The sequence below is a fragment of the Neophocaena asiaeorientalis genome, unplaced genomic scaffold (assembly GCF_003031525.2).
Source record: "Neophocaena asiaeorientalis asiaeorientalis breed wild unplaced genomic scaffold, Neophocaena_asiaeorientalis_V1.1 scaffold30, whole genome shotgun sequence".
In the NCBI taxonomy this organism is placed as follows: Eukaryota; Metazoa; Chordata; class Mammalia; order Artiodactyla; family Phocoenidae; genus Neophocaena; species Neophocaena asiaeorientalis.
In genome coordinates this window covers 12,627,147-12,654,175 of record NW_020174923.1, presented here as the reverse complement: position 1 = coordinate 12,654,175, position 27,029 = coordinate 12,627,147, and the positions used below count along the sequence as shown (strand labels likewise).

Here is a 27,029-nt window from a genome sequence, read left to right as displayed (position 1 = left end):
ACAGGCGGATGCGCACACAGACACACACGAACACGTGCACGCGTTCACACAGGCACACTCACCCAGCACTCTGCGTGGTGCCGTGGGAGTACCCGTGGGAGAGACCGCGAGCCTGGACTCGCCTGGGACACGGGTCCTCGACACCAGGCGACCTGGCCCGGGTCTCCTGCCGCTCGTCTGCGACCGGAACCGGCCCTTGCGACGCCCCCACCCGGACCAACGTAGTCTCCGGGTGGGTGGGCGGCGAGCCCCGGCACCCAGCCAGTCGGCCCACTCGGGAGCGTGAACACCGGCCTCCGCCCCTCCCCTCCCCTGGCTCCGCCCCACCCCGCCTCCGGACCTCCATTGGCTGTGGCAGTAGCATCGCCGTCCTCTGCCCCGCCCCGGCCCCGCCTTCCATCTACCATAGGCGGCAGAGGCCGTAAGTTCCCGGGAGGGGCGGATGGGTAAAGGCCTGGAGGCGGAGACGAAAGCGAGATGGACGGGCAGCCAGCCAGTGAGCACGCTCAGCCGCCCTAGCAACTGCGGCTAGCCAATGGCTGGGCAGAGCGGGGCTGCAAGCTGTCAGGCATCAGGGGCCGCGGGGCCAGCAGCCCTCCAAGGACTGCGGGGCCAGCGCGGCGCTGGTCTGCCCTGCCGCCGCCTCTGAGCTGTCCCGCGGGCCGGGCATGAGCGCGGGCGCCGGTGCGGCAAGATGAGCACCGGGGGCAGCCCGGTTCGCGCCTATGATTTCCTGCTCAAGTTCCTGCTGGTGGGCGATAGCGACGTGGGCAAGGGCGAGATCCTGGCGAGCCTGCAGGACGGTGCGGCCGAGTCCCCGTACGGTCACCCCGCGGGTGAGCACCGGGCCGGGAAGGAGTCGGGGTGGAGCGCGCGGGGACCTGGCAGGAGAGGGGCGCAGGTCCGGGAGCGAGGCCGGGGAGGACAGTGGAGGAGTGGGTTGAGCGCGCGGGGGCTGAGGAGGAGAGGGGACGCGGGCCCGGGGAGCGGAGCCGAAGACTGGAGCAAGAGAGGCCAGGGAGGCCGGGGAGGCGCGGGATCCCGGAGGGGAGCGCTCGGCGGGCCAGGGGAGCGCTCGGCTGGCCAGGGGAACGCGGGTCGCGGGGCCTGGGAGGGAAAACGAGGTCGCGGAGGCGGTGGAACGCGCGGGGACCGGGGAAGAGAGGGGACGCGGACCCAGGGAAGGGAGCGCCGGGCTCAGGGCCGTCCAGGCTCTGCCTGGATCCCGCCCGCACTACGCGGGCAGCCCCGGCTGCACCCCCTGCCCAACCCCGGACGTGGGGGACCCAGGCAGCTCATGGGGGTGGGGCTGGGACAGGCGCACGCAGAGCGTGCGGCGGGAGCAAGCGGCTGGATAGGGCGCTGGGGTCCTCCCGATCTGGGGGTGACGGCTAGGCGGAGGAGAGCGTGCCGCCATGCAGCCCGGGTTTGGGGAGAGGGGGTTGCAGGGCTGCTCCGGGCTGCCTCGCAGGGAGGCCGCACTTGTGCGCGACTAGTTTGGAAAGCACGCGTGGAGGGTACGGCGCTGGCGCGAGGGGACAGGAGCGTGGGATCGGAGCGCAGCGGGTGCAGGCTCCCAGGTGGTGGCTTTGCTCGTGGGTCGGTTGGAAGGGGAGGGAGAGAAGGCGCAGAGAACAAGTCTTGAGGCTTCTCCAAGGTGACGTGTAGAGGGGCTCCTTGCGCTGATAAACAAGCCTGGGAGGGCAAGGAACCCAAGTGACCCTAGGGAGCGTGACCTGGGGCGCAGGAAGGGAAGCACCGACAGAGAGTGCAGGAGAGTGGGTCCCAGGGTGAGGGGAAGCCAGAGCGCCCAGAGGGCAGCCGGCAGGGGGTCCCCGAAGTTTGTAGTTTGAGAGCAGCAGCCCTTGAGAGGGAGTGGACATTAAAAGGAAAAGAAGCGGGGCGAAGAGGAGAGTGCGTGGGCAGGAACTTGGGCCAGGAGGTGGGAGGACAACCAGGTGTCCTGCGGTCCCACAGGTCTTTACCCACCACAGGCTGCTTGGATGGTGCAGAATGAGTGGCTGTGGAAGGAAACCTTTGAGCTGTCATCTCAGGGGTGGGAGCCACATTTCCAACACAGACGCTGCTGCTCCTGGGCTTGCAGTCTGGTTCCTGGGGAGCCGAAAAGGGCAGCCCAGGGACTGGAGTCTTAATGTTCAAGCCAGCCTGGGGGTGCTTCCTGTCCTGATCAGGCAGGGTAGGATTGAGAAGACAGTGGGTGGCAAACTGAGTTGGGAAAGGTTCGAGATGGGGGGCATGAGCTGATGGTGAAAACCTGGATCCATCCTCACACTGCAGTGCATAGTAAGATTCATCCCCAGTCCTATGAAAATGCAGATTCTGATTCTAGAACCATGTCGTCCAAGATGATGCCATTAACCACATGTGTGGCTTTTTACATTTAAAGCACGCGTAGTTAAAATGAGATACAACTAAAAGTGTGCATTAGCCACATTTTAAGTGCTGGACAGCCACTTGTGAGACGGCAGAGTCCTGCTGGACAGCGCAGCGCTGGGTTTCAACGGGGTGGGAGGTGGGGGCTGTGTCTGTTTCCTTCACGGCTGTGTCCTCCGGGCCTGGGGCTCAGTGAATGAATGGGCCAGAGGTGGAGTAACAAAACATTCAGCAAATAAAGCGCTGTGTATGTTTGGGGGAACAGGCTGTGGAACGTTTTCTGTTCTGTAGTAGGTGAACAGTGCAGGGGCAAATAGGAAGAATGTAGACAAATGTTTATAAAAGGAGGTCCTTCTGGCTGGTGTGAACAGAGGCTTGGTGCTTCTGCTTCATTACTTTCATTCTATGTGCTGAACCAAGACTGCTAACAACTAGTTAGCGCTTTCTTCTCAAGGTTTTTCCTTAACACAGAGGGAGGATTTAGGCTAAAAAGACACTTTCCACGAAAGGTTTTGCTATCAGCTTGGCTTGAGACACTGCGGAAAAGACCCGGTATGATAGATGTGCCCTATGTGGGTTTTTGATTTACGGAAAGATTCTTCTTGGATTAAGAAAAGAGATTATGAAAAATTGTAAGAAATTGGAATCATCATCATTATTATTTTAAAGATATGTTTCACTTTGAAACAATGTGCATGCTTCTGGCAGAAAAGGTGAGGGCATTTCAGTCTCACAACCCATCCCCCTCCACCCGCCGCCTGAGTTTTCGGCCTGTGCTGTTATGTTCACATTGCCCAGGTTCCTAACACCCAATTCTGTATCGTAGCTACAGTGCCCACAGTTGCTCAGTGTTAATTCAACATTTCAGAGAACTCTGTGCTCACCAATAGTCCTTTTATTTTGCTGTCTAATTAGCTAATTTCATTTTCAATCATTTTTCAGGAAGGGCTCATGAGTATTACCTGCGCATTTTCATGTCTGACAGTGTCTGTCCATTGACTCTTATCTTTGAACAGTATCTTGGTTGGGTGTAATATTCTTAGCTTCTGTTTTCTTTCCCTCAACCCTTTGTAAGCATTGCTCCACAGCCCTCTGCCATTGGATGTGGGGAAGCCTGAAGTCAGCTGATTTTTTTCCCCATGTAGGTGATTTGCATTTTCTTCATGAATTTCTGACGGATTCCTTCTTCTTGCTTCATTTCATGAGCTTAACCAGACCATGTCTCAGAGCTGTATGCTTCATTTTGAACTCCTGGTACACTGAGTACTCTTTCAATTTGCATATTTCTTTTTTAATTTGAGGGAAATTTATTTTATGTCCTTAAACCATCTTCTGTTACATTTATTGGTGTTTCTATTTCAGGGACACCAGTTATATTAGTTTCCTGTGGTTGCTGGACAAATTGCCACAAACTTAGTGTCTGGAAACAACACAAATTTATTCTCTTCCAGTTCTGGGGGTAGGTAGTCAACACAGTCTCATAGGCTAAAATCAAGGTCGGCAGGCCTGCATTCCTTTCTGGACGTGCTAGGGGTGAGTCTGTTTTCCTGCCTTTTCCAGCTTCTAGAATCCGCCTGTGTCTCTTGGCTTGTGGGTCCTCCCCCACCTTCAGAGCCAGCAGATGTCTCCCATCTCCTCATTCTGATGTAGACTCTCTGCCTCCCACTCTACTTTTAAGAACCCTTGTGATCACATTGGGGCCGCTGGATGATCCAGTATAATCTCTGTAATTTAAGGTCACCTGATGAGCAAACTTTTTTTTTTGAATTTTATTTCATTTATTTTTTTATACAGCAGGTTCTTACTACTTATCTATTTTATACATATTAGTGTATATATGTCAATCCCAATCTCCCAATTCATCCCTGACTAGCAAACTTAATTCCCCTTTTCCATGTAACCTAACATATCCACAAATTCTGGGGATTAGGACACAGATCTCTTTGGGTGGGCCATTACTCTGCCTACTACACTGATTATTCTTACGTTGGGCTGTTTTTATCTGTCCTCCATTCATGTCTTCTAAGTGCCTTGTTCTTTTTGTCTTTCTCTCTGCATTTCTGTGGTACTCTCAAGGCTTTCCTATTTATTGGTAATTTTTATTTTAGCAAACTGTTTCTAGCTGTTCTAACTTATTTGTTAATTCAGTGTTGATGTCCTTTTGGTGTCTAATTTTTCCTTACTTTTACAATTTTCCTTTTTTTCAATTTTTAAAGAATTCTTTAAAAATTCATTAGATTAAAAACTCTCCTTTGGGGCTTCCCTGGTGGCGCAGTGGTTGAGAGTCCGCCTGCCGATGCAGGGGACACGGGTTCGTGCCCCGGTCTGGGAAGATCCCACATGCCGCGGAGTGGCTGGGCCCGTGAGACATGGCCGCTGAGCCTGCGCATCCGGAGAGGCCACAACAGTGAGAGGCCCGAATACCGCAAAAACAAACAAACAAACAAAAACTCTCCTTTGAACTCTTATTTTACCAACAGCACGTTTTTATTAGGTGTTCCATTGCATGAAGTAACTGGGATGAGTTTCCTTCTGCTCCTGGGGTCATATTTCCTTTTAGTTAGGTTCTATCTCTTTTCCCTTCCTTTTTAAACTTTTTATGGAAGTATGATTTACATATAGGTAAGTGTACCTATTGTAATTGCATAGCTCAGTGAATTTTCACAAAGCTAACACGCCCATGCAACCAGTACCCAGGAAGCACAACACCAACAGGCCCCTGGGCCCCCAGCCCTCCCCCAGCCATGACACCCTGCAGCGTCACCACTGGCCTGGCTTCTGACAACATGGGCCACTTTTGTCTCGTCCATTCTGTGTAAAAGTGAGAGTTGTAATGTGACTGCTTCTCTTGCTCCTGTTGTGTGAGACTCTCCTGGGTTGTGTATGGCTGTGGAAGGTTTATGATATCCCTGGTGTGAACGTACTGCGATCTGTTTATTTACCCATCATGCTGGGGTTGGCATTTCTGTGGTTTCCAGTTTCCGGCTGTTGTGATTCGTCCTGCTGTGAACATTCCCACTGTGCGTCTTTAGAGTACAAAAGATGCGTTTCTGTCAGAATAGACCTAAACCTGGGATGGCCGAGTATTATGGTATGCATATGTTTAACTTAAGAAGATACTCCAAAATTGTTTTCAGTTTACGCTCTCACTGCAAAGATCGGGAGTTCTGTTTGCCCACATCCACATCAACATTTGGTTCTTGCTGTTTTGTATTCTAGCCGTTCTGGAAAGTATAGTGTAGTTGAATTTGCATTTTTCTGATGACTAATGAGATTGAACACCTTTGTCCATTTTTCATTAGGTTGAATTTATTTTACTGGTCAGTAGGTTGAATTTATTTTACTGGTCAGTATTTTACTGGTCTGGAAAGTATAGTGTAGTTGAATTTGCATTTTTCTGATGACTAATGAGATTGAACACCTTTGTCCATTTTTCATTAGGTTGAGTTTATTTTACTGGTCAGTAGGAGTGTTTGAAAAATGTATTCTGGCTGTGAATCCCTTGTCAGAAATACGTATTGTGAGTATCTACGCTTGTCTGTGTTGCCTTTCACCCCATTAATAGTATTTCTAATAACAGAAGCCCTTCATTTTAACACAGTCCAAGTAAATGATGGGTGTTCATGGCAGGGACTCTGGGTGTGTTGAACAAGTCTCTGCCTGTCCCAGGGTGGGGCTGTCCCCTGAGGCTCCACCGTCTTACCTCTGATGTTGGTGGCTGCCATCCCGCTGGGATGAGGGATGGGCGGGAGGGGTCAAGACACATTTTTTTCTAAGTAGATATGCAGTGGGAGACCCCCTTTCCCAGCATTGCTCTGTCACCCTTGTCGCGGCCCAGGGACCGCACAGCCTCCCACCTGCATGCTTTCTCCTTTGCAGGTGGGTCTGCCCAGTGCTTGCAGGTGGTGCTGCTGCATTTCCCTGCGTCTTGCTCACACCCAGGCAGATCCGCCTGCACGTATTCTGTGCTCTGACGGAGTCTGGTGAGGCCTGGCTTCTCCAAGCTGGACCTTTTGTTTTCCTCTCAGCCTACTCATGGAGGGAGGGGCCCTTGGGTTCCTGACCCTGTCCTGTAACCTGAGCTCCGGGAGGAGCAGGAGGGGGAGTGTGGGCTGCGCAGACCCCTTGCCAGGTGGTCCATTGCCCAGGGAGCTGTCCTCCCCTCCCACGGGTGACGTGCACACTCCGGGTCCTGCCGGGCCCCTGCTGGCCCCGGAGCCTCACTTCTGTCTGGTGGGTTGGTGCCCAGTCCCGCCTCCTCTCCCCTCGAAAGTCCTGCTCCAGGCAGAAGTGGAAAGAAGGCGTCATGGATGGACCTAGAGTCTGGCATACAGAGTGAAGTAAGTCAGAAAGAGAAAAACAAATACCATATGCTAATGCATATATATATGGATCTAAAAAAAAAGGTACTGGTGAACCTAGTTGCAGGGCAGGAATAAAGATGTAGACGTAGAGAATGGACTTGAGGACATGGGGTCGGGGGGGGGAAGCTGGGGTGAAGTGAGAGTAGCATCGAGTATACACACTACTGAATGTAAAGTAGTTAGCTAGTGGGAAGCAGCAGCATAGCACAGGGAGATCAGCTCGGTACTTCACGATGTAAAAAAGAAAAAAACAGAAAGGAAAGAAAGAAAGCCTCAGCAGCTGGGCTCTGCCTTCTGTTAATCCTGGGTCTCCCCTGGGCTCCATCTGGGGTGTTCCCGGCACCAGGTCCATACCCTTTCCTTCCCTGATTGCCGAGTTTCTACATTTTGTTCATTTCATTAGTGATGGGAGAGGAAAGTGGATCAAACTGACACCAAAGGCTGCAATCTCTCGCCTCCTAGTTTTTTTCCCAGCAGGAGACTCACTGTTTCCCCGACTGCTCTCTTTTGGCTATTTCGCCAGCTTCCTTTTCCCAGCAGGAAGATCCCATCTTTCTTTCTCAGTTTCATTTTTGCCAAGAGATAAAAATAATAACTCCCACTTATTGAGAGTATAGAAGAACCATCTCGTGAGACAGGTTATTTGTCCTTTCTCTTTGCCTTTGACAGTCTTTCCACCAGGAGGTTCACGCACTCTCCCTCTGCCTTCTAGCTGCTGCAGGCAGCTTAAAGCTACTCTGCCAGTTTCCTGGGCAACCACTTTAAGATTCAAAACACGATTTATAAAGTCATCACTTTCAAGTTTGAACTGAGAGTCGAGTCGTGTTTTATCCTACTTCTTCTTGGTGTAACTCCTTCACCTCCCTCGGTACCACTTGTGAGCACTCGATAAATTTAATGCGTTGGGTTTTTAAAATTATGTCATAAATACTTCCATGTGTTTGAAAATGATAAAATTGCATTTATATCAGATTTTCTCTTTAAAAGCCCTTGAATCGGCCCTACTTCCCCTGTGTCCTGTGGGGTCTCCTTTCTGTGGTGGTGACGGCCCCTTTAGTCTCACCTCTAACCCCTACAGACCCCAGCCCAAGGCGAACCTGATGTCAGGGGACAGGCAGGGAGGGACTCAGAACCGGCCAGCCCAGCTTCCTCCCAGACAGAGACTCGGCTACTGGGGCCAGAGGCCCACCCACCACCCCTTGTGTCCTCTGTCACTGGCACAGGACGCCTGAGTGGCTGCAGGGTGAGCACGGCCGGGCAAGCACAGCCTCGAGGTCCTGCCTGGGTCCTGCCAAGCCGCACCTGCTCACTCCTTGCTGGCCCAGGAGCTCAGGTTCGATGTGGCCGGTTGTGTGGGGTGAAGAGAAGCAGCAAGGCATGGGGAAGTGGCTGGTGTGTCACCAAGCATTTGCAGGCTGTGGGTTTACTTCACATTAAGAGATTGTTCTGGACCTTTGTTTCAAACTTTCCAGGCTTCTTTAGCTTCATTGGCTACAGAGAGTGAATTGTGTATAAGCAAAAGCAGAAGAGCTGCAGCACCCGGGGGGTTTGGACCTAAAAATATCCGTTATGTAGATTTTGTCAGATCCACAAACAAGACAATTTAAAGGGGTCCTGATATAAGATAATAGCTTCAGTGACAACTTCAGGGTTTACCTTCTTCAGAAGTGGGCTTGCCTCCTCGGAGGCCTCAACCAAATTCCCCACTTAACCTGGGTTGCCTTCCCCCTCCTTTCCAGGAGCGAGATTGCCTGTCCACCCGCCCGTTTGCGGGGCCTCCAGGGGCTCCTGAACCTGGTCTGACTGCGCCGCTCTGGCTTAAGACGCCTCCAGCATTTCATCAGTCTGCTAATATGAACAACTTGTCTTTTTAGGTGGTCTTATTTTTGCCACAGCATGCTTTGCCTTTTGGGGACTTCATAATGGTAATCAATTACATTTCTGAGAATTTGGCCCCGTGGTTTGTATTTTCTTAAGTGGTTTTGGCATTCCAGGTCTTAACCTCTTTTTAACATGTTGCAAAGTCTAGAATCTGGTACGCAGGCCCCTGTCACCTTCAGGCTGCTGTGGGGACTTCTGACTTGAGTGTGACAGACCTGGGATTTTGGTTAATGGGGCCTTACAGCGTGACTTGTTTTCTAAGACTTGGCGGGTAGAGAGAGAGATCGGCATGCTTCTAGAATCAAGAGATGGAAAACGTCAGGGCCCCCAGTCTTCGAAGGTACCTGTCCTGGCATCTGTGCTGTGCCCGGCAACCGATCACAGCAGTTCCAGCCCCGGGACTCTGTGCCTGGCTTCTTAATCTTTCTCCGGATGCCGGCCTTTCCCACCGAAAACCACCTGCTGCTGGCCATCTCTTGGGAGATTGTGCCATAAAGCTGTTGATCCTGGGGTTTCCCCAGCCAAAGTGACACTCAGGCTGTTTTTCTGTTTGTATGAGTTGTGTATTCCAACCTCTTGAAGCTAATAATTAATGGTTACCCTCCCCTAAATGTGACTCAGCTGAGTTTACTCATGAATTTGAATCTTATGGTGACTCGTGACAGGACTGGCATTTTGTTTGATTAAAAATAAAAGCAAAGAAGTTTACAGAGGTAGAATCATAACTACACATATTAAACTCTAGTTGACCCTGATATGTAAGGTTAAAAGTTATTATCTTAACAGGAAAAATAAATTGATAAGTGTGAAGAGTATTAAATTCTCTCTCAGGTGGAGAAACTCCATCTGGAAGTAAAATCTAGAAGGTAGACCACTGCTGAGTGGCCATGGTGTCCTGTTGGCCTGGTGTCTGAGAGCAAAAGCGCATGTTGTCAGACCTGCGGGGGCCCTGAGCTTCTGTCTGGAGCACCGTCTGGAGCACAGGGAGGTGGGAGGGGGCCGTGGGGGGAGGAGGTATGTTGTTGTTGATGGTGCATCATTTCCTAGGGCTGCTCTCACAGCTATCACAAACTGGGGCGGCAGTGGGGGATGGCCTAAAACAACAGAAATGCACACTCTCCCCATCCTGGAGGTCAGAGGTCCAAAATCAAGGTGTCAGTAGGGCTGCCCTCCCCCCCGCCCCCGCCAAGACTCCCGGGGAAGATCTGTCCTCGAGCTTTCCAGCTCAGGTGTTGCTGGCACCCTTGCCGTCCCTTGGCTTGTGGCAGTATCACCTCAATCTCTGCTTCTCCCTGTTTGCCTCCAAATCCTTATCAAAACAGTCCTGGATGGGGGGCCACCCTCATTCAGTGTGACCTCAGCTTGATGACATCTGCAAAGACTCTATTTCCAAAAAAGTTTCCATTCATAGGTTCCGTGTGGACATGGATTTCGGGGGACACTATTCAATCCAGTACAGGTAGTGACACTCCCAAGATGGACAGTTTCCTTCTCCGGAGGAAGAGCTGGGACCCAGGCCCCAGTGGGAGCCCCTCTTCTCACAGCCTCAGGCCTGGAACCCCTCGCCCCTGTCGGCTCCTTGCCCCATTGGCTGGGCCCTGGGGCAGGAATGGCACCCCTGCCTTGCAGACCACCCATCTGTCCTCAGCTCTGTGGTCTGCCCTTGAGAAGGTCATGGAGTGGCTCCCACAGCGTGTGGGCTGGCTTCTGCACTTGGTACGAGCCTCTAAGATCCCTCTGTGTTGTGCACAATTTCACCTTTTCCTCCTCCTGAGCGGGTGGACAGACCACAGCGGGCTGTCCAACCACCCCTGGAGGGATGTCTGGGTGCTTCCCAGTCTTCGGCAATCTGTGAGTAAAGCTGATATAAACAGTTGCATACGCGTTTTGTGTGAACTTGGTAAATATCTAGGAGTGGAATTGCTGGGTCATATGACGTGTATGTTTAACTTTATTAGAAGCTGCCAAACCGGGGACTTCCCTGGTGGTCCAGTGGGTAAGACTCTGTGTTCCCCATGCAGGGGGCCCAGGTTCGATACCTGGTCGAGAAACTGGATCCCGCTTGCATGCTGCAACTAAAGAAGTCTGCATCCCACAACTAAAGATCCTGTATGCCGCAGCTAAGAGCCATTGCAGCCTAAATAAATAAATAGTAGATAAATAAATATTTAAAAAAAGAAAAAAGAAGCTGCCAAACTGTTTCCAAATTGACCCGACCATTTTTCATTCCCACCCGCAGCCTATGAAGGGTACAGTTGTCTGTGTCCTCACCAGCACTTGGTATTGTCAGTATTTTTTAATTTTGTTTTTCTCAGTATTAGCCATTTTAATAGGTGTGCAGTGATCTCTCATTGTAATTTTAATTTGCATTTCCTAACAACTAATGAGGTTGAACATCTTTTCCTGTGCTCATTTGCCATCTTTGTGGTATTCTCTTTGGTGAGTGTCTTTCAACCCTTTTGCCCATTAAAATTTTTTTTTTTTTTTTTTGCGGTACGCGGGCCTCTCACTGTTGTTGCCTCTCTCGTTGCGGAGCACAGGCTCCAGACGCGCAGGCTCAGCGGCCATGGCTCACGGGCCCAGCCGCTCCGCGGCACGTGGGATCTTCCCAGACCGGGGCACGAACCCATGTACCCCGCATCGGCAGGCGGACTCTTAACTAGGGCGCCACCAGGGAAGCCCCTAAAATTTTTTTAAGTTGTTTGTTTTCTTATTATCTAGTCTTGAGGATGTTTAAATATATTCTAGATCCAAGTCCTTTATTAGAAATGTGTTTTTGTTTTTGTTTTGCGGTACGCGGGCCTCTCACTGTTGTTGCCTCTCTCGTTGCGGAGCACAGGCTCTGGATGCGCAGGCCCAGCGGCCATGGCTCACGGGCCTAGCCGCTCCGCGGCACGTGGGATCCTCCTGGACCGGGGCACGAACCCGTGTCCCCCGCATCGGCAGGCGGACTCTCAACCACTGTGCCACCAGGGAAGCCCTAGAAATGTGTTTTGCAAATATTTTCTCCCAGTCCGTGGGTTTTCTTTCCATTTTATTAAGTATCTTTCAAAGAGCAGTGGACTGGGGCACGAACCCACGTCCTCTGCATCGGCAGGCGGACTCTCAACCACTGTACCACCAGGGAAGCCCAGATGTTTTTAATTTTGAAGAAGTCCAATTTATCAATTTATTCTTTTATAGACCATGTTTTTGGTGTTGTATATAAGAAATCATTGCTGAACTCTTTGCCTAAGGTTACAAAGATTTTCTTTTGTGTTTTCTTATAGAAGTTTTAGTTTTACGTTTATGACTGTGACCCATTTTGAGTTGATTTCTTTTTTATTATTTAGTTATTTATTTGTTTAGGCTGCTCTGGGTCTTAATTGTGGCTTGCGGGATCTTTGCTGCGGCATGTGGGCTCTTAATTGCAGCATGCAAACTCTTAGTTGTGGCATGCTTGAGGGATCTAGTTCCCCAACCAGGGATCGAACCTGGGCCCCCTGTATTGGGAGCATGGAGTTTTACCCACTGGACCACAAGGGAAGTCCCTGAGTTAATTTCTTTTTTAAAAAAATATTTATTTATTTATGCCCGCGTTGTGTTTTCATTGCTGCGCGAGGGCTTTCTCTAGTTGCGGTGAGCGGGGGCTACTCTTCATTGCAGTGTGAGGGCTTCTTATTGCGGTGGCTTCTCTTGTTGCGGAGCACGGGCTCTAGGAGCATGGGCTTCAGTATCGGATTCTTAATCACTGTGCCACCAGGGAAGTCCCCCCTGAGTTAATTTCTTATATAACATGAGGTATGGACTGAGGTTCACTACTTTTGCATAGGGATGCCCAGATGTTACAGCACCATTTTTAACAGTGTATGCTTTCTCTATTGCACTGATTTGTACCTTTGTCAAAAATCACTTGGCCAGGGACTTCCCTGGTGGTCCAGTGGTAAAGAATCCGCCTTCCAATGCAGGGGACGCAGGTTCGATCCCTGGTCAGGGAACTAGGATCCCACATGCCACGGGGCAACTAGGCCCACACACCACAGCTACTGAGCTCGCGTGCCTCAACTAGAGAGGCCGTGTGCCACAAACTGCAGAGCCCGCGCTCTCTGGAACCCGCGCCACAACTACAGAGCCCACCTGCCCTGGAGCCTGCGTACCACAACTAGAGAAGAGAAAAACCACATGCCACAGCTAGGGAGAAGCCCTCGCGCTGCAACAAAGAGCCCACATGCCACAACTAAAGATCCTGCATGCCGCAACGAAGACCCCACGTGCTGTAACTAAGACCCGACACAGTCAAAAATAAATAAGTAAATAAATAATCTTTAAAACAACAACAACAACAAAAATCAATTGGCCAGGGCTTCCCTGCCGATGCAGGGGACACGGGTTTGTGCCCCGGTCCGGGAAGATCCCACATGCCGCAGAGCAGCTGGGTCCGTGAGCCATGGCCGTTGAGCCTGCGCGTCTGGAGCCTGTGCTCCACAACGGGAGAGGCCACAGCAGTGAGAGGCCCGTGTACAGAAAAAAAAAAAAAAAAAAAAAATCAATTGGCCATATTTGTGTGGTTTTATTTCTCATCTCAGTTCTGTTCCATTTTTCTGTTGTGTATTCTTATGCCAGTATCACACTGTCTTGACTACTTTAAATATATAGTAAGTCTTGAAATTGGGTAGTGTGAGTCCTTCAACTTTGTTCCTTTTGTTCAAAAAAAATTTTTTTTAATTCATTTATTTTTGGCTGCGTTGGGTCTTCGTTGCTGCACGCAGGCTTTCTCTAGTTGCGGTGAGCGGGGGCTACTCTTCATCATGGTGCGCAGGCTTCTCACTGCGGTGGCTTCTCTTGTTGGGGAGCATGGGCTCTAAGTGCGTGGGCTTCAGTGGTTGTGGCTCGCGGGCTTAGTTGCTCTGCGGCATGTGGGATCTTCCAGGACCAGGGCTCGAACCCGTGTCCCTTGCACTGGCAGGCGGATTCTTAACCACTGTGCCACAGGGAAGTCCCGCCGCCCTTTTTTTTCATGGAGGATGGCAATGCTTTCCCTGGCAGTGTCACCCAGACTGTTGGGCTGTCCAAAGTAGGGTGGGGGGAGGCCGCTTCTGGCCTGACCGCTGAACCCTATTGGTGGCCTTGATCTCGGGTGGCCTCAGCCTGCAGAGGCTTGAAGCAGCATTTCGGCTCCTGGCCAGAGACTGAGGTCTGGCAGTGGCAGTGAGAGCACTGAATCCTAGCCACCAGACCACCAGGGACCAATGGACAGTGACAAGGCCCTGACCCATCGCTGTGTAGAAATGAATTGCCACATAGAGACATAGAGATGGAAAGTAGTGAGGCAAGTAAAGTGTTTATTAGGAGGAAAAATAGTACGGTACCTGTGGATAGACACACGGGCGGGTCAGAGAGAGTTGTACCGTTGTGGTAGTTTGAATCACTTTTATGGGGCCTTTCTTCCAGGTTTCCTTAGGCAATCTTGCTTTGCCTGGTTCTGAATCTATATTTGGTTTATCTCAGGGTCTTCCCATGTGTGCGTGCGCGCGCATCTCTTAGCCAAGATGGATTCTAGCGAAGAGGCCTATGGGTAGTTGACATCACTTACTATGGGGTGGCGCCCCCTCCCTTTTTGACCTCCAAGGAGCCTTTCTGTGCATGTGTAGTCAGGGAGGTCTCCTTAACTTCAAGAATGAGGAATATGTGGTCTTTTGTCTCTTATCTGGGCAGGGCCCAGCCTCCTCCATCATCCTGCTTTTATGGAGTTTCTGTCCACAGGGGAGAAACTGTTCAGCCTGGGGCCCATCCATCTCCTGCCTCAGCCTGAGTCCAGGTTCAGGGTGACCTCGAGACCTGGCAGGGGCAGCCCTGCAATTTGAAGGGACTGGGACCCTCTGAGGTGTCAGAGCTCTGGAAAGAGGGGGCTATCATCTGGCCACACCCGAGCGATGGTTAGGGAAGGCTCTGGGTTACTCCCCAGTTTCACTCATGGGGGATGATGTGCCAGGTCCCGCCGGTGTCTGGTTGGTGGGGCTTGTCCTTGCTGTGGGATTTCACAGGGTACCTGGACGCAGCAGCTCAGCACAGACACAGGCCGTTAGGGAACAAGGCAGGTGTGACAGTGGTCCCGTCCCTGCCAGGGAGGGTGTGGGAGGGTTTAGCCCCCAGCGTGGGGAGTGAGCGGCTCAGGCAGCTAAGAGCTGGGAGCTGTGTGGATGAGCTGGGGCAGCCAGGCCAAGAGGAGCCTGGAAGCACCTGGGTCACACGGCTTTGCTATTTCACAGAGAAAAACCAGCAAGGAGAAACATGCAGGGAACATACTTTCCTTTTCAAAAAGGAGGTGGGGTAGATTCTGAAGAGGAGGGGGACTGGTGCTGATTTCAGTAACTGCTCTCTGTGTATGATTCTCATATGATGAACACACTTCAAATGCCCATTTAAAACATGACTTGCAGGACTTCCCTGGGGGTCCAGTCGTTAAGACTCTGTGCTTCGCACGGCTTCCATCCCTGGTCAGGGAACTAAGATTCCACATGCCACGCGGCCAAAAAAACCAAAACAAAACAAAAAAAACATGCATGACTCACTTTTAGAACCATTTAGAAACGGGAGGCAGCCCTGCAGGGGCAGGCTCTGGGCCTTGGCCATGGGTGAAGCTTGGGCCTGTACCTCAGCCCTGGGGCCTCCCTGCTTCTTCCATCCTGAGCCCCATTATGCAGCCGTCCCGCCCCCTTGGTCCTGCGAGGCACCCCAACATCTCCCAACAAAGTGCCCTTCTGAATGGGGAAGCCAGGCCAGAGTCGGTCTCTGGATAGCACATATGTATATACATTCTTTTAAGGTGAAATTCACATAGTATAAAATTAACCATGTTAAAGTGAACAGTTCAGTGGTATTTGGTACATTCACAACCCTGTAACTTTCTCATTTCAGAACATTTTTCTCACCCCCCAAATGGAAACCTGGACCCTTCCCCGCCCCTGGCAGCCAGCACCCTGCTTTCTGATACTTTAATTCAACATAACACAAGTTCTCAAAAGTCAGGTCCTCATGATGAATATGTTTGTCAATGATACTTAACCAGTATTTACATGTTTGCGTCCTCTTGTTCTAGGAGATAGAATTCGGCAGGTGCTGGATGAGCTGAAATAGATTATTTACACATCACCTGGCCTCAAAGTGTAGGGAGTGTCTTGGCATTTGACATTTGCTGTTTTTCAGGCTAAAATTATCTCTCTTCTTGCCTCTGTTGTCCTGACTCACTCAGTGAACATTCCAACAGGCTTTGTTCTAGGAGCTTTTGTGTATTTTTATTTTGATGGACAGAGTTCTTGGTGAATTAGCTAAGTGCAGGGAATGTGCGTTACACCTTTTGACCCTAACACTGACAACACTACTGTCAAAAACATGAAGTAACAGAGAAGAGGAAATACAATAAATAGGAACAGAGCAAACACGTAACAGGAGGAACATAAAACGGTTCAATAAATAAGTGTATGAAAAAAGAGACTCTTCTCCCAATGGGACTTCGAACCTGGTGTGAATGGGTGGAATTTGGGGGCTTCTCTGTGGCAGGTACAGCTGAGACAGAGGGTTTATCCTGGGACCCTAAGGCCTGGGGAAGAATGGAGCTTGTGCTGAGCTGAGGCCACTGCTGGCGGCAGGTACCAGACGTGAGCTGTCAGGGAAACTGAGGCACGGGTAGAGGGAGGAAACCGTTGGTCGTCAGGACTGGGATTTGATCCCATGCATCACAGAGCTTCTCCCTGCAGGGTCTCCACAGTGCTATGTGGGGGACCTGTGGGGTCCCCAGGAGGCTAGCCCATCTCCATTCCCATTTTCCACCCTACAGATCAAATGGGGGGTGAGGGTGAGCAGTGTTTTTTCAAGCTTTATCTCCCACCCCTGGACCTCCCCTGCTCTGCCCTGTCCCCAATTCAAAGGAGGGACCTTCCATGGGAGTGCACAGCTGCATAGATGGAGGGAAGTAGGCCAGGTTGCAGCTCTAAAGGACAGTAACACTGATGGAGACAGAGTGGGCCTGGGTCTCCAAAGCATACGTGGCTCTGGGAGGGTGCCTCAGGGTCCCAGGCGTCAGGGTCAGTGTGCCGAGGGCAGGTGACCCGGCAGGGCTGTCCTGGTGGGAAGAACCACCAGAGTCAGAGTTCAGTTTGGGTCCTGAATGTTAATAGTTAGATCATTATCATTGAGTTGGATTTTCTTTTATTTTTTGGCCGTACTATGCGGCCAAATCTTAGTTCCCTGACCAGGGATTGAACCCATGCCCTCAGCAGTGAAAGGGCAGAGCCCTAACCACTGGACCACCAGGGAATTCCTGTAGATTTTCTTTTAAATACATGTTCACTATTAGTGAAATTCTGGGGTGTGGGAGGCATTGTGCTCTGCTTTGGGAAGATGTTAAAATGTGTCTTCCGCAGCTTTTCCAGGATTTGTGTGTCAGGTTTCCTCTGTCACTCTCTCCAGTCACTGTATTTCATGGGTTTTCTGTCAGGGCATTTTTTGGTGCAAACAAAAAAGTCAACTCAAAGAAGCTTAAGCAAAAAGGAGTTTGTGGCCTTATGTAACCGACAGGTTGAGGGGTGGGCCTGGTTTCGGGCTAGATCCTGAGGCTGAGCCATTCTGGACTCTCTCCACTGTTCCTTCTCCCCAGAGCTGCTCCCCACGTACACCCCATCCCTGATTCTTCTGTGTGAAGGTTAATTTCCACCTGGGGAGGAAGCATGTGCATCATGGACGTTCATTAATTTATGGAGAACTGTAGATGTGATCAATAGTTTCAATTTGTTTAGATATCATTATCTTAGTAGGAGTAGGTGATACACAGTGTGAAAGGAAAGAAACCATCACTTTGTAAGTTACATAAAGTGTAATCAAAACTGCCAAAAATCTGGAGAAACTACTTTCAAGTAGACAGTCCTAAAACATAATTATTCCTAAAGCGTTCACCTGAAAGCTCTTATCTCGTTTACATTTAATTTGCTTGAAAGTTTTATCACATCAGGTTATTTTTCTTGTCGACAAATTTTGTGACAGGAATTATACAATCTTATTTGATTTCTGGTAAACCTACATACAAGGTAGTATATACTTAATGTTGATGACTTTAAAGGTATGTCTGTATTGGGGCTTCCCTGGTGGTCCAGTGGCTAAGATTTTGCACTTCCACTGCAGTGGGGCGAGTTCAGTCCCTTGTTGGGGACCTAAGATCCCGCATGTCGCGTGGTGTGGCCAAAAAAACCCAAAGATATGTCTTTATAGTTAAATCAATAAACTCAAACTTGTTTTCATTCATTAAAAATTAACCCTAGATCATGTGATCCTGAAGTTCATTTGGGTTCATTCCTTTTATATTTCTGAGTATTTGTATAAGTGCTTATTATCCTTTAAGCCAATTAAATAGAGCTCTTTTACAAATTAATTTTGGCAATGCCACACGTCTACAACACACACATTTACAGATACATACAAACACACAGACGCAAACAGAGACCCCAGTTCCCATTCCAGAGTTTCAACCATGAATCAGGTACAATAATGTAAAACACGTAATTTACAAAAGATGTTGGATTCAAATTGGGTTTCTTGCAGATGGAACAAATCAAGGTCACCTGTTTAGATGGCTAAATCCTTTTTACTAATATTTATGGAAAAGACATTTAAGATTTGTATTGCCCTTGACAAATCAGGTTCCAAATTACCTATCCCTCTTTTGTTTTCTCCTTTGGATAAGAGTTACCTTCCTGAGGGACTTCCCTGGTGGTCCAGTGGTAAAATATCTGCCTTCCAATGCAGGGGAAACAGGTTCAATCCCTGGTAGGGGAACTAAGATCTCACGTGATGCGGGGCAACTAAGCCCAAGCGCCACAACTAGAGGGAGAAAACCCGCATGCCACAACTAGAGAGAGAAGCCCGCGCCACAACGAAGAGCCTGCACACCGCAACCAAATCCCACCTGCCCCAATGAAGATCCCACGTGCCGCAACTAAGACCCAACGTGGCCAAAAATAAATTAAATTAAATTAATATTCAAAAAAAAAAGAGTTACCTTCCTGAAATTTGCATTAAAGAAGATGGCCTGCATAAGAGCTCCTGGAGAAGACTGGGTAGAACATTTCTATCTCAAAGGCAGAGGAGGAAAAATGCAAGTTGTCCTAGGAGGATTTTCTTTCTTCCCTTAAAACCAGATTTTTTTTTTAATTTACAGCCTCTTAAGATAAATAGGGGAGATTATGGGAGTGGTAAAAGGATTGGTGGGCCTAGGGCTGTTTCTGGAGCCACACCTTTGGTCCTGTAAACACTAGAGTTCTAAAACAAGGACAGCTGTTTTTAATCCCTCAGATAATTGGGTGGCCACCTAAATGATATCAAAGTACCCACATACTCATCCACCTCTGTGGGAATGTTTTTCTTTCCTTCATTTAGCTTAGAGGAGAAGGCCAAAAAAATTTTTTTTTTCTATCAGGCTCTGAATGTCAGCTATGGTCACAGGTTTAGACAGACCTGTGGCCTCCCATCTTGGTAATCCATTTACAAAACCTTTTGAGGATCTTCCCTGGGTTTAAGAAATTCTTTAACTATGGCCCTCAGTTCAACCTTTGACCCCAAGAGGCTCACCTATAACCTCAGGTGGTCCCATTTCTAAAGATAACCATTTAGGGACTTCCCTGGTGGCACAGTGGTTAAGAATCTGCCTGCCAATGCAGGGGACATGGGTTTGAGCCCTGGTCTGGGAAGATCCCACATGCCGTGGAGCAACCTAACCTCGTGTGCCACAACTACTGAGCCTGCACTCTAGACCCTGCGAGCCACAACTACTGAGCCCGTATGTCACAACTACTGAGCCCATGTGCCACAACTACTGAAGCCTGTGCGCCTAGAGCCCGTGCTCCGCAACAAGAGAAGCCACTGCGGTGAGAAGCCCACGCACCGCAACAGAGTAGTCCCAGCTCGCCACAACTAGAGAAAGCCCATGCCCAGCAACGAAGACCCAATGCAGCCAAAAAATAAATAAATGAATAAAAATTTTAAAAAGGAGGATGGAGTAGTAGTTATGGCAGTTTTATAGTCTTTTATTGTAGGTACCTTTTATATGATCAATCTTTCATTAGCCTTCTACAACAAATCCTTCAATGAGGCTATTTTGGAATTTTGAAGCCTTTTGGGGCTTTTGCATACCAATTAAAATAGGTACAATAGTTTAAGATGAGAGCTTTACAATTTAGGAGTCCTTCCAATTCAAAGGACCCAAGAAGATAGCCCTACAAATAATTTCGGCTGCTAATCCAATTTTAGAAAAAAGAAAAGCTCTTATCACTCTTTTTTCCAGTAGACCCTGTGGGCAGGGGTCCAGGAGACTGACTGACATGGTAAGAAATTACCCTCTGCTGGCTTCTTCTGACTGTTCACGGAAAAATCAGTTTGGAATGCCAAAAAAGAATCCCAACTTGGTCATTTCAGGGCAGAGTTTCCTTTGATTCCCAGTTAGGTAAGCGCTTGCAAGCATCAGCTCTATATAAACCCAGCTGGTATCCCCATAGGTGGCTGTCCATTCAGGAGCTGTTTGACCTTTCAAGCACAATTTCCCATTATCAATTTGGTTGCCTAATTCAGAGAAAAGATATGATCTGAACAACTTTCTGAGGACAGTATGGTTGTGGGTGCTGCTTCTGAGTCTAGCTCTCCAAGGAATTACGCTAGGGTCGGTTCAGCTCTTTTACATGTCTTGGTTTCTCCCTCTGACAATCTAAAACCGCTGTGGGTGCTTGGAGAACTAGGTGATCAGCCTTTATCTCCTGCGTCCCTGGAAGAGCAGCATTTACTTAATTGTTGTAGTGGGATCTGCTGTAGTACTGCTACACATCCGAAAAATTGATCCTCGGACACTTCCACTAGGTTCTCAGTCACCTGAGGACACCTTGTGGCCAGAAGGAGCAGGTGTTCCTTGTTCTTGGGGCTGAGCAAGCTGTCTCTTGTTTCACTGGGCAAACCATTTGCTCAGACCATATATCAACTTGTTTTTTTGTTTTGTTCGTTTTTAATTTAAGCTAAATTTAACGAAACTCCAGCCACCTATGTTTCCCGGGGCCTCCTGCCTAGATCCCCCTAGGACCCTGCCGAGGAAATGCACTGGTGCCCCTTAAGACTCCAAGTCTTAAGTACAAAAAAGCTTGAAAAAAATTTGTAGGATCATCACTTAAATAATAAGATCTGGACATCAGGAGAACTCACCGGAACACCTGAAGAGTTCCAAGAAGCAGGTGGGGCTCAAAGGGCTAGTACCGAGCACCAGTTTAGGGTAGACCCCAGGTATCCTCTGGTGGGTGTCTCTGATATCCTGCCAACTACACCATGCATGTTGACGAAAAAATTAATCAATAGTGGGTCTAAGAAAGGAATGGAAAATTTTATTTGCACCAACCTGAGGATTATAACCTGGGAGACAGTCTTTCAGAAAGCTCTGAAAACTGTCAGAGGTCAAAGTACAATTATATACGTTTTTGAGACAAAAGGATATACATCAGATGACATATTGACAGTTTCTACAATCCAGGTCTGCTCCTCCAAAACAAAACTGGGTCATCGTGACCCCTTAAACATTAGGAAGGAAGGTTATCTCCTGAGGAGTTATCAAGTGCTAAGCAGGTCATCCTGACGGTTTACAAAATTAAGAAGGAATGTTGTCTCCTAAGGAGGTCTGGTCAATGCAGATGTGCAATACACGCTAAAGGGGAGCCAGGAGGCCCGTAAGGGCAGGAAACCTTTTTATGTTTAAGTTTTTCTTGTCTTGCCATAAAACATGAATTTTATTTCATCACCCCTGTGCACATACGTACACACATTTTGTCTTTGCATAGTTGAGATAATACTTCATACCTAATTTCATATTCTACACGTTTTTACTTTAAATTCTTAGTGTGATAACTTGGGGGAAACTATGTCTGTGTTTTAGCCCTGAGTCCAGCAGAGACAAGGGTGTGTGAGTGGCTGCCACTCGGCAAACCCAGGGCCAGCAGGCCATGCGTGGAGCCAGCTGCTGAACGGTTCAGGGGGCTCCTGGTTGCCCACCCTTTGGGCAGCGGCGGGGGCCTGGGCACTGAGCTGGAGGCAGTGGTGGTGCGGGAGGAGTGGAGGGAGGTTGGAGGCCCCGCTCCACAGAGCAAGTGGGCGAGGCCGGTGGGCGAGGGGAGGGTCCGAGCAGGGCCCAGTCCAGCTGTCTCTGTGAGTCCTGGATATGCACCAGTAGGTAGTCCTTTCTCCCCCAGCGTGAGAGTTTCTCTTATCTGCACCTTTTACCTGAGCATAACTGTGGAAGTGCTTTGCTTTAAGCCACCCTGACCCTCTTTCACAGGCATCGACTACAAGACCACCACTATCCTGCTGGACGGCCGGCGGGTGAAGCTGCAGCTCTGGTGAGTCAGGGGTTCTGCCCGGCCCCTGAGCACAGGGCGGGTCTGTCCAGGCCCTCAGGGGCTCTGGTACCACCTGTGGGAATATCCACTGCTTCTGCCCCAGCCTGACCTAGTGCCCCCCAAGGAAGATGAGATCTGTGTGGGCCTTGGAGTCTGTCCAGAGCATGTGGACGTGCTTCTGCTTCTGCCTCTCTAGTGCCCAGAGAGGCTGTGTGTCCTGACCAAGATCAACAGGACGGAGGGTGGAGGGTAGGAGGGCAAAAGGTCAGGGTGTCACCTAGCTCTGGCCTGGGTCTCTTTCTTGGTCCCCACTCCAGGCAGCCCTGGCTCTGAGACTCTGGTCACACCCCTGCCCCTCCAGTTCTGGGGGTGGGGGACTAGGGTTTTCCTGCTGTGACTAATCCCTGAGTTGCCCCCAGCCCATGTGGTTTTCCTGACCACTGTCACTAGCCCCTGTGTCATCCCCTCTCCTGGACCACCTGCATGGTCACTTGCATGGTTCCCTTCTCCCGCCTGACCATGCCAGACCTCTCCCCAAGCCACAAGTGTCTGCAGTGGCCTGGAGCCCCTTCTCCCACCCCCATCTGCCCCTAATCAGGAGCAGTCAGTCCCCAAGTCTGGGACAGGAAGCCTCTCCCACACGGCTTGTGGGATCTTAGTTCCCTGACCAGGGACTGAAGCCACCATGCCCTTGGTAGTGAAAGCCAGGAGTCCTAACCACTGGACTGGCCAGGGGATTCCCATGATCTTTTAGAGTTAATTGGAAATGGAGTGACCCCACCAAATCCTTTGGCCTATTTCTCCCCCAGTGTAGACTCACATTCCTTACTACACAGCTTTATCTCCAAATTAAACAACGTTTTAAAAACTTAAATTAGACTTATTGAAATGTCAGAATTATTATGTTGAAACCCATCACTATTTTCTCTAGTTGACTTTTTAAATAATTAGAAAAGAGAATGAGCCCAAAAGGACATCCCAATGTCCAGATCTCTCCAGGGATAAGGTGCCCAATGTCTCGTTGGGGGCTCGGACTTTCTGTGGGATGGCCAGCAACTGACAATTGTAAAATGCATTTGCTCTGGCTCCCGAGTTCAAAAACCTTGTTGTCGGGAAGCAGTGATTTCTTCTTACAGACTTCCAACATCTTTTCCAGGGATACGTCGGGTCAGGGAAGATTTTGTACCATATTCCGCTCCTACTCTCGGGGCGCACAGGTAACACCCCTGAACCGGGAGGTCAAACTGACTTTGTTTTTCTTTTTTGTTTTTTATTTATTTATTTATTTTGGCTGCTCTGGCTCTTAGTTGCAGCACGCAGGCTTCTTAGATGTGGCACGCAGGCTTCTTAGTTGCAGCATGCGGACTCTTAGTTGAGGCATGCATGTGGGATCTAGTTCCCTGACCAGGGATCGAACCCGGGGCCCTGCATTGGGAGCACGGAGTTTTACCCACTGGACCACCAGGGAAGTCCCTCAAACTGACTTTGAATAATGACTCTTGGAACGTTCTTTAATGGATACTTGGAGGACAAGGCAATTAGCTCACATACAAGTTGATGCCAGAGTCTAAAAAGTGTTGCCCTGGACGGTTTGGTGGCTCCCAAGCCCTCTGCATCAGGGATGTGTGTGTGCATGTGTTACACTTGTATGTACGTGTGCACAAGCAGTGTGTAGGCACGCACATCTACACGTGTGTGTACATAAATATGCAGGCATGTGGGCTGTGTGTGCACCGTGTTCATGTGCGTGTGTGTCTGTACGTATGTGAGAACCCTCCATCCAGGTGGGTGGGCTCTGAAGTCCCCCCGCATTCCGTGTCCCTGGACCAGCTCATGAATGTGGGGAATTGAATTCCAGTCCCCAGCTCACATTCACATTTGAGGGTTTATCAATGAGCTTATGAAATATCACTGGAAGTGATCATATAACTGCTACATTTGGCAGACAAATCGAAATAATATGTTTTGTGTTAACATAAGTAAAATGGCTATTTAGCTGGTTGTGAGCGTGTGCCTGAGTGGCTTGCATTGCCACAAGTGACTGTGCCTCCCCCAGGGTGTGATCCTGGTCTACGACATCGCAAACCGCTGGTCCTTTGATGGCATCGACCGGTGGATTAAGGAGATTAATGAGGTATGACATGGCCAGGGCTCCGTCCATGTGGCCCTGTGAGGGGGGTGGGGGGGCTGGGGCGGCCAGGGCACGAGGCTCCAGCCACAGGGAGGAGGACACGTCGTGTCCCAGCACAGGATCGGGCCCTGCATGCAGTCAGGTAGGTTGACAGGTGGTGACCAGGCTGCTGCCTGCTGGCACCCTGACCGGCCCAACTGCCAGTGGAGACGTGGAGTGGTCAGTCCCACCCACTGAGTGAGTGTCCTGGCACGGCCGTAACAACTCACCACAAACTGTGTGGCTGAAAACAACAGAAATGTATTCTCTCAGTTTTTGAGGTCAGAGTCCAAAAGCAAGGTGTCGGCAGGGCCGCGATCCCTCCAAACACTCGAGAGGAGGATCCTTCCTGTCTCCTGCAGTTTTTGGTGTTGCCGACAGGCCCTGGTCCTTGGCCTGTGGACGTGTCACTCTGTCTCTGCTCTACCATCACGTGGCCTCCTCCCTGTGTGTCCTATGTCCTCTCCACTTCTTATAAGGACACAGTGACTGGATTTAGGGTCCACCCCAAGATCCCATCTTAATTAATTACATCTGCACAGACCCTCTTTCCAAAAAAGGACACATTCTGAGGTTCTGAGTGGACACCATTCACCCCGGACACCCATGGTACAAACAACAAAGCCTGCACGTGACCCACTTTCCTTGCCCTTCTGTCACCCTTTAGCACGCCCCGGGGGTCCCTAAAATCCTGGTGGGGAACCGCCTGCACCTGGCTTTCAAGCGGCAGGTCCCCACGGAACAGGCCCAGGCCTATGCGGAGCGCCTGGGTGTGACATTCTTCGAGGTCAGCCCGCTGTGCGATTTCAACGTCACTGAGTCCTTTATGGAGCTGGCCAGGATTGTGCTGCTGCGGCATGGGATGGACCGGCTCTGGAGGCCAAGCAAGGGTAGGTGTCCATCCAGTCCACCCTGCAGCCCCGCCAGTGCTCAGCCTCCCAGGACCCATTCCCCGGGCCACTGTCTCCATTCTCCTAAATCAGGGCTTCTGCCGCTTGGCACTAGTGCCATTTTGGATGGAGTGTCCTCTGGTGGGGGCACCGTGTGTGCTGTGGGTGAGCTGCATCCCTGGTCTCCCTGCCCCCATTTGTGAAAACCACAAATGTCTCCAGACTTTGCCGAATGTCCTGGGGAGTCAAAATCGCCCCCAGTTGAGAAGCACTGTTATGAACATTATTTGTTAGGACCTTGATTCCAAAAGGAGCCAAAGCCCTGGGTCATGTTTCTTCTGTCTGATCCTCCAGGGGTTGAGGGGTGTCCCGACTGCATCAGGGGTGAGATGCCGTTCCTCCTCCCAGCAGGCCCCTGGGAGCCCCTCTCTATCTGAGCAGGGACCCTGACTCACAGAATGAACGATGTAGGTAAAACATAAATGACAGCATTTGCTTTTCTGGTGTGTTCTCCAATACGTCTTTATAAAGCTGATAACACACGTTTTTGGTGTCAGCTACTCAGTTGGGGAAGCACGTCTCCTGAAGCCCTTGGTCTCCGACCCCAAAAGTTGGTCACGTTAGTCCTGAGGAGACCTCATTGGCCATCGCTGGGCAGTCCACTCACCTCTCAGACCTAGAGGGAGAGATGGTGGGGGTCTCAAGTTTGGGGACAAACTGGATTTAAGGTGATGAAAGCAGGACCATCCATCTCCAATCACTGCACGTGGGCACAGGGTGGGACATCTTGCCCCAGAGTCCCAGAGAGGAGGGCGGACAGGTGTGTGGCTGGCCCTGCGTTGGCCCCGTGCCCAGGACAACACAAATGAAATCGGTTTTCTTTTCTTTCCCAAGTACTGAGCTTGCAGGACCTGTGCTGCCGGGCAGTGGTGTCCTGCACGCCCGTGCACCTGGTGGACAGGCTGCCTCTGCCCACGGCCCTCAGGAGCCACCTCAAGTCCTTCTCGATGGCCAGCGGCCTGAATGCCAGGGTGATGCACGGCCGCCCCTGTTCCCTCGCCACCAGCTCCAGCCACAAGAGGACCAGCCTCCGAAAAGCGAAGGCCGCCCACCTTCCCCAGAGCCCCCCCAAACGCTGCACCAGAAACAGCTGCAAAGTCTCCTGAGGAGGGCGCGAGGCAGAGGAGTGGCACAGGTGGGGAGGCAGGAGGCCGCTCTGGATGCAGACACCCGCCAATGTCACGGTGACCAACGCGGCCCTGAGCAACGAAACTGCGGCCGGTACCCTGCGTACCTGACATGTCTGCGTGGACAGGCGTGGGGCTCTTGTTTCAGACGTGTGTTTATAAAGGGACGACCTTCTCTCGGTAACATGGAATTCTGAATGCTACTTAGATCATGATTGCAGTGCAATTTTTTTCTTAAAATAAGTGCTTTTTATAAGAATGGTGACGTGTGTGATGAGTATAAATTCTAGAGAATGAAAAGCAAGGATGGAGAGAGAAATTAGAGTCTTTGATGTTACGCAGGGCCTTTTTGTAAACCTTTTTAATGTCAAAGCACTAATTTATAAAATGCCACAGATAAGTTAGAGATTAGGTACAACAGATCTGTCTAGCTTGTGTATGAAACGGATTTGATCGAGTTTTTGCTATGTTATTTACTACGTTTTGGGATTAATAAGTGATTTATATGCATATTTTTCTGTAAATCTACATTTTTTTGTACAAGATGTTCCATGAGTTATGAAGCTAAGGGAAGAAAATGCCAAAGATATCTCTAGTTACAGCGAACATACCACAGCACGGTTACACCAGGTCCAGATCGGCAAGAAAATGTCACTCAAAGCCTGAAGTTTCAGCTAAGAGTGAAGTGAACACTGTTGTTTAAGAAAATGTTTCTCAACAATAAAAAGTATACTTGCTTCTTGGTAGAA

The 27,029-nt window shown here is 49.9% G+C and overlaps 1 protein-coding gene across 2 annotated transcripts; it reads left to right on the top strand.

Annotated features, from left to right (window-relative positions):
- The first annotated feature begins 560 nt into the window (after positions 1-560).
- Positions 561-27,029, top strand: RAB40B (RAB40B, member RAS oncogene family). Of its 2 annotated transcripts, XM_024760882.1 has the most exons (6): positions 561-836; positions 21,973-22,033; positions 23,190-23,250; positions 24,090-24,167; positions 24,871-25,093; positions 25,988-27,029. In XM_024760882.1, the coding sequence occupies exons 1-6, from the start codon at positions 695-697 to the stop codon at positions 26,257-26,259; spliced, it is 837 nt and encodes a 278-aa protein (XP_024616650.1). In that variant the 5' UTR covers positions 561-694; the 3' UTR covers positions 26,260-27,029. The 2 variants fall into 2 exon arrangements, with proteins under 2 accessions (XP_024616650.1, XP_024616651.1); XM_024760883.1 differs by lacking the exons at positions 21,973-22,033; positions 23,190-23,250 and having other exon boundaries at positions 625-836; positions 25,988-26,391.

Coding starts and splice junctions, on each gene's coding strand:
- RAB40B (XM_024760882.1), top strand. CDS start 695: ATGAGCACCGGGGGCAGCCCGGTTCGCGCCTATGATTTCCTGCTCAAG. Junction 23,251..24,089: donor CCTACTCTCGGGGCGCACAG/GTAACACCCCTG, acceptor TGCCTCCCCCAG/GGTGTGATCCTGGTCTACGA. Junction 25,094..25,987: donor GCTCTGGAGGCCAAGCAAGG/GTAGGTGTCCAT, acceptor TTCTTTCCCAAG/TACTGAGCTTGCAGGACCTG.